The 7,553-nt window shown below is 41.1% G+C and overlaps 1 protein-coding gene across 1 annotated transcript; it reads left to right on the top strand.

Annotated features, from left to right (window-relative positions):
• The first annotated feature begins 1,399 nt into the window (after nt 1-1,399).
• Nucleotides 1,400-5,675, top strand: LOC124702352. Its single transcript, XM_047234481.1, has 3 exons — nt 1,400-1,679; nt 4,850-5,266; nt 5,344-5,675. Exons 1-3 carry the CDS (start codon nt 1,539-1,541, stop codon nt 5,428-5,430), a joined length of 645 nt encoding a protein of 214 aa, XP_047090437.1. The 5' UTR covers nt 1,400-1,538; the 3' UTR covers nt 5,431-5,675.
• The last annotated feature ends 1,878 nt before the right edge of the window (nt 5,676-7,553 follow it).

Genomic DNA, 7,553 nt, shown 5'->3' with positions numbered 1-7,553 from the left:
CATGCTCCACACAGAACATTGGACAGTTTTAAGCGTATTCTCATATATGTGAAAGATACATTGAAACTTGGGATCACCTTTACAAAATCATCTTCTACACTTCTAAGTGCTTTTTCATATGCAGACTGGGCTGGTTGCTTGGATGATAGGAGATCTACAGGTGGCTTTGCCATATTTGTTGGACCAAATCGGGTTTTTTTGGAGTGCTAGAAAACAAGCAACAATATCTCGATATAGTACTAAAGCTAAGTATAAAGTTTTAGCCAATGTCGCAGCTGAGATAATTTGTGTTGAAGCCCTTCTTGCTAAACTTGGAGTAAGGTTGTTAGAAAAACCAAGTCTTTGATGTGACAATCTAGGAGCTACTTATTTGTCTGCAAATCCAGTGTTTCATGTTCGCACCAAGCATATTGAAATTGATTTCCATTTCATCTGAGATAGAGTAGCTAACAATAGACTAGCTATTCATTTTATTTCAAGCAAATATCAAGTAGTCAAGAAGCTAGATGAATTCAAACGTAATTTCAACCTTTCAAAAGGTTTATATTAAGGGAGAGTGTTAGAATATGTAATAGGAGGTTTATATTCTATGTGTTTGAGCTTCATACGGGCTGTGTATGTAGCCATATCTGTAAACCGTATATCTGTAAAACTCTGGCAATGTTCTGCCTAATATAACACGAAACCGTGACCGAGACAAAGGTACACGTTACAGCCTATCGCTAATATAAAACATATTTCAAAAGGTTAAAATATTTAGGAAACTTTTTGCATGTAGAGAGGCATGTTCTATGTGCACGTAAGGTTTTACATAAAACCAGCAATTTTTGTGCTCTGTGTAAAAAAAATAAAAAAATGTCTTGAGAAATAAACTATTTTAGCACGAAAAAATTATTATTTTTACACAGGGCACAAAACATGTCGGTTTTTGTTGAAACAACCTTGTGAGCATGTTACATGTCAAGATATACATGGGACATTTTTTAATTTATTTGACATTTTTAAATACGTTCAAAATGCATTTAAACTACAAACACCTTGTCCCTTCCCACCCTCCTTTTCAGCTAGGATCTTAATAAAAGAACATGATCTCAAGAACAATGTTTCATGGACAGAAACATGAGATCTCTAAAGAGGGTAACAGAAACATGGCTCGTCAAGTGCTTGTAGTTATTACTTTTTGTATTTTTTATTACTTTTGAATTTTCTTGTACTGCGGTTAAGGATTATGAATAGATTGGTGGACTTTTCACCAAAAAAAGAAAAATGGAATATGAGTCATGAGGATTTCGTGTTCGAAGGGATAGGAATGCATAGCAACCAGATGTTCAGTTTGCCTAGTGCAACCAGTACGTGTCACAAGTATATTTTACACTTGAAGCAGTACCGGAAGAAACAACTGCGCCTCTCGTTTTCTGTCAACCAAAAGCAAAAAAGAAGAAAAGAAAACTTCGTCTCATCTGTAGGGACAGAGAGGGAAGGGAAGGGGATCCAGAGAGCGAGAGAGCCACCGTGTTCTAGGGTTTTCTCGCGCGGCGATGGTGATGGCGGCGGCGATGGCGGCGGCGAGGGCGGCGGCCAGGACACCCGTCAGCGCGGCGACGAGGATCGTGCAGCGGAGGCTCGGCACCTCATCCACCGGCAGGAAGGACGACGCCGACAACGTCGACATCATCAACGTATACCCCCGCGCCTCCTCCTCCCTCCCCCCTCTAGCGCGACTTATGGCTGCAAGATGATTATTCCGGCGACGCGAATCCGTCTTTGAAACTTCGGTTACTTCAGCCTGTGTAGGGCTTGCGTTTTTGATGTTTAGGCTCGAGTTTCGTCCTCCATGAACCGTCTGCTCGTGGTGACCTTCCAGGATGCGTGGAAAGTTCCATCGGGTTGCATAGTTGGTATGTCGAAGATGGATTGCTGTTTGATTGTGTAAAAACCCTAGTAACAATACCCTTATTTGGGAGTTTGACTGTACCCTTGGCAGCAAACCAGGCACACCCTGTAGATCCGTCTCTGATCTGATGTTCACTTCTTCCATTGTTAATCTAGGGCAATTTTTCGCTGGTAGACTTGGATTTAGTGCACCATTAGGCGAGGCTTCTACACCACTTGTTTTGTACTTCCGTGTGTCTGTTTGTGCGCATGCTGCATGCTCAAATGTTACCTTTAATTTCATTGTGGTGTAACACAACTAGCAAACAGTCACTTGATTGTGGTAATTTTCTGTATGTTACTAGCGGTTGGCTTTAGCATTCGGATAGGTTTCATGATCTTGTTTGATTGGTTCACGGGCTCTGTGAGCAGTAGAGAATGTCTTGTGGAGTATTTTTGATTTTCTACTCCTGGGTGCTATTTCGGTGAAGCTATTTGCTGCTTTGTTTCAAGCCAGCAAAGTAGTTTCCCAAAAATGGAATATACTTAGGGTAATGTTTCTACTTCCTTGTTCAGGTAACTACTGAATGTAACACGGGAATGTGGTCAGCTAGTTCACTCTGTAAACTGCTTGTCCTGTCACATACGGATACTATTGTAGTTGTCAGATTAGAAATTTCTAAAGGAAATTTTGGTGTTCCTGGTCTTCAGATCTTCTTTTAAAGGAGTGATCTTCAATATTGCTCTCATTATTTTTGTACATCTAGTACTTAAAATGGTGCCTTAACTGTTCTAAGTGCTGTAGTGTGCAACTGTGTAGCTTGGTGTGAAACTGTGATCCTTCATGGGCTTGGTTTGCCAGACATAGTTTGATTGTATGTCTAATGTCAAAATCTCAAATAGTGCTTCCCTTGTGCCGGACTTTGTCCAGGAATGTTGATTTTTCCATTGATAAAAGAAACGCGTTTTGACTCTCACGGTCAAAGATAACTTGTACTTCTGCTGTTTAAAATTATGCTGCTTGAACCTTCCAAATAGTTTGGTATTCCTCTGCAACCAATTACTGGCATCTAGTATATGATAGCGTCAAGATTTGCTTTCAGTTTAGTTCTAGTTAGTTTAAGCTTACTCTGCTATGGCCAATTAGATGGCCGTATTATTCTCATGTTCCTCATTGTTCCTGTTGACATGGCTCTTTTGAATATTTCCACTGAGTAGTGAGTACTGAGTACGATACACTTGTAGGGTAACTGTGAGTTTTGTTCTGCTTGTCCTGCTCCGTGGTAATTAATCTATAAATACAGTTATGTCCATACCAACGACGTGATTCGGTAGTTACAATAGGATTGAAATATGTCCCAATGATATATGATCGTGTTTCTTTCGGTTTCATCAATGATTTAGTTCCATTATCAGCGTGTTTTTCTTGATTAACACATCTGTAGATTGAAAACAATATCAATATCTTTTTGTTTGCTTCCTTGATCTGTTAGTTATATCCGGGGCAGGTCCTTGAGATTTTTGGGGCCCAGGGCGAAGCTAATGCCCAGTGCCCTTGATATAAATATCAGTATATAGCAGTTATATTTACATGTTAAATGTTACCTTGTCTGGTTTCAGCTAAGACTTATTGATGGACAGTTAATCTACTCAGTTCATCCATTTTCTTTTCTCATGCACACTTATTAGATGATATGGCCGTGCTGAAATTTAAAGAGACAATTAGTAAAAAAGCTAGTGCAGAGCTCCAAAGACACTGGATCATCATGGCAAAATTGCATACTCCCTTCGTCCACAACTAAGTTTACTTCTAGCATTTGTCCTAACTCAATTTAATATTTTTTTACCAACTTTACAGGGAAGCATAGCAACATTTATGACACTAAATTAGTATCACTAGTTTCATTTTAAAATGTAGTTTCATAATATTTTGATTTGATGTCATATATGTTGCTACATTTATTTTTAAAATTGGTCTTTAAAAGTTTGACTTAGTCCAAAAGCCTAGATTGTACACTTATTTGAGGACGTATTGGGTAGGGTTTAGACAGATCAGAGTCTTAGGATACTGCACAGAGCTACAAAGACACTTAGGATACTGCTGTGACTTCTATATTCAGCTAAGACTTAACATAATCTTGTGGTAATATGGTCACTTAGTTCACTCTGTCGTGGTAATACGTTTTGGGAGTTCAATTGATTTCCCAAATGTCTTATATTTAGGATAGAGGTAGTACTATAGTTCTCAGACTTGAAACATCTCAAGGACATACAAGTGCTTCCGGTCTTCAGTTATTCTTTTTAAGGATTGTTCTTCAATATTGCTTTCCTTATTTTTACAGATCTGATGGCACCTTAAGTGTTCCAAGTTATGTAGTGTCTAACTGTGTAGTATGCTGTCAAACTAGGATGCTTCATACACCTTCTTTTCCAAACTTAATTTGATTGTATGTTATACTGTTAAAAAATCTCAAATAGAGCTTCCATTCTTCCAAACTTTGTCCAGGAATTGTGATTAAATTTGTTTTGACAGTTGCTATAAAATTTACCTTTGTACTTTTGCTGTTATATTTTTTTTGCTGGTTGAACCTTCCACACAGTTCTGAATTTTTCTGCAACCATTTACTGGTATCTAGTGTATCATAGTGCAAATCAAGATTGTTTTTGGTTTACTTGTTAGTTTAGTGCCTATATCTGAATGTCAATATTTTGAACAGAGTAACTGATGTATGGTAATTTATCTATTGATTCAGTTTTGTGCATAGCAGTCATTGGATCATTCAGTTTTTGTTTTCATCCATGTTTAGTACCATTATCAGCATATGGAAACAGTATCAATACTTTTTTTGTTGCTTATGCCTTTGTAATACTTCTAGTGTTATAAGAGGATTTTCCATAGTTGTTAGCTGATGAGTTGAAAAATATCAGTATTGTTAGTTATCTCTTGTTTTATCGTTTTGTTGTTCCATTGTTTCAGCGAGCTGTTGCATTGGCAAAGAGTACTGGTGGAAAAAAGGTGTTGTTCAGCCTAGGAATAACAGTCGGAGTTGGTTCTTTTATCCACTGGACTGCGTCGTCGTACACAGCTTACGGAAAAAATGAAACTGATAGGAGACTGGCCGAGGAAAATGAATTCAACAAATCGTTTCAAATTCAGCTTGAGAAGGAGCTGCAGCAGCTGGAGAGGGATTGTGATTCCTTCTTGGATGACAATAGCAGTATGTTTAGTAGGTGGGGTGTTATGATTGATGAAGAACTTGATGTGCTGAAAAGATCTGACACCGAATCAATTGCAAAAGGCTGGGTTGCAGAGTGGATGTCAACGATCAAGAAAGCATCTCTTGCAATAGATGATTGCTCTACTGACTTTGAGCTCCTACCTGATGCTTGCTCGGTATGCACTTCGATACTCAAAGGATACTACCTTTTAATGCTTGCTTATTGACTTTGCTGTGTTATGATCGTTTGCAGGTCTGTGGTCATCCACGAACTGATACACCTGGGACTCTGAAGACGTCTGCGCAGTCACCAGCGCCTCCAGTAGTGCAGTCGCCTTGAGAACATGGGGCTCAAAAGATGTTTGCCAGGCACCAGCACCTGTGGTAGTGCAGTTGCCTTGAGAACGACAAATAATTCGTTATAGCAGTTTGGACTTGGCGTGGTGCATATAATTTTGTGGGGTTTTGTTGTTGAGCAAGTGTAGTATGATATCTCATGTTTATTATATTTCTCTATGTTGGTTCAGACTAAAGTTGCTCTAATTCTTATTTGAGACAATATTTACGGAAAGTACCTTTTGCACATGAGCATAGCTTATTCATCAAGTGAAGTTCCTCACTATTACAGAATTATATTGCTTGAATACAAAATGGAGTATTCGAAAACCTTTTGAACCTAGGGCCACTATAACGTCAGTTTCAGAAGAATTTCAAAGGAAAAAAGACAACTTAGAAGTTGCTACCAAATCCCTCCATTCCAAACTCAAACCTAACGATTTACATACACTGTAGCATATGGATCTTTACCAGTATCTTACAAGAAATAGGGATGTTCAGGTTATTCTTTTTTCGTGTTATTCAGATAAAATTAACTCACATACACAGGCAGAGCTTTCTCTGGTAAGAGCATTTCTAGCAAACCCCTTACTTTTCTGCCCCGTATTTCGCCACTTTTTCGCCCCGTATAAAAAAAATGCTCGTAGATACACCGTTCCGTCTAGCAGACCCCGTATTTGACCCCGTATATTCGTAAATTTAAAACCCCGGGAAACTTGTTCATTCATAGTTCGTCGATCATACATACGAATTGACGTACCTACATACAAAATGCACGATCATGGATCGCGACTTCTAGTCGGAGAGGTCGATGATGTACCCGTCGGCCTCCGCCTCCCGCGCCTCCGCCTCCTTCATGGCGGCGATGGCCGCCGCCCTATCTTCCTCCTCCGCCCTCTTCCTCTTGTCGGCGTCCTGGAGGGACTCTTGAATCGCCTTCAAGAAGGCGGGGTCCTGGTCCTCGTCCTCCTCCTCCTCGCCGGCGAGCGGAGCACCTCCGCCGCTGGTGCTCCCGATGCTCGCCCTCCATGCCTCGTTCACCCGGCGTTGGCACTCCCACTCGGCGCACCACTCCTCGAACTTGGGGCCGCTCATCGGCTTGAGCGGCGGGTCCTCGTTGTACCAGCGGCCGCCCCGCGCGAAGTCACGGAGCTTCGGTGGCGCAGGTAATTGGACGGGCGGATCAAGCAAAAAGAAAGAGGAAGGAATCAATGATATGCTGCACAGGTTGGGGATCGGTGAAGATGACTTTGACGATCTGGTGTTTGAGGAAGTTGAGGGTGCTCCAAAGGAATTGATGAAGTGGATGGCGCTGGTTAGGGTTCATACAACCAATTATTTTAGTTTCTCAACTTTTGAGCAACACATGCGGGTGGCTTGGAGTCCTGCGAAAGAGATTAAGTTTCAGCACATTGAAGGCAATCTCTTTACAGTACAATGCTCTTGCCTTGGAGACTGGATAAAAGTTGAGAAGGGAGGTCCCTGGCTGTTTCGGCAATCGATCGTATGCATCGAACCATACGATGGTGTATCAGATCCAGACCTGATTGACTTGAACTACTTCACTACATATGTGCAAATTCAGAAGCTACAAGTGGGTTACCGTAATGAAGCGTTGATCACAAATCTGATAGAAAGAAAGGTTGGCAAAGTAGTGGAGATTCAGACAGACGTACAGGGGGCAGGAAACTTTGTCCGTGTTAAGGTTAGATTGGATGTTCGTAAGGTTCTGGAGAGATTTGTATCCATGAGTAGGGAGGGCAGAAGAGAGATCTTCCAATTGAAATACGAGAAAATGCCAAGGTTTTGCGGTGCGTGTGGTTTTATTGGACACTCACATTTGGAGTGTGGCACGGGTGAGTATACAGAAGAAGAGCTGAAGTGGGGTGATTGGCTTAAGGCGGACTGGGATACCTGGCATGGGCGGGGAGGATCTGCTCCTCGTGGTGGTGGCAGGGGAGGTAGGGGGTTTCGGTTTTCCGAGACTCGTGGTGGTGGTCGAGGTATGAACGGTATGGGTCGAGCAACTAATCAAAATACAAGTTGGAGACATAATGCTTTACCTCTGATAGATAATACGGTTGTTCTTGATCCCTCTCTAAAAGACACAGCTACTAGCCCGCTAAA

This window comes from Lolium rigidum, chromosome 3 (genome assembly GCF_022539505.1).
Source record: "Lolium rigidum isolate FL_2022 chromosome 3, APGP_CSIRO_Lrig_0.1, whole genome shotgun sequence".
Classification (NCBI taxonomy): Eukaryota; Viridiplantae; Streptophyta; class Magnoliopsida; order Poales; family Poaceae; genus Lolium; species Lolium rigidum.
This window is presented reverse-complemented; position numbering and strand designations above follow the sequence as displayed.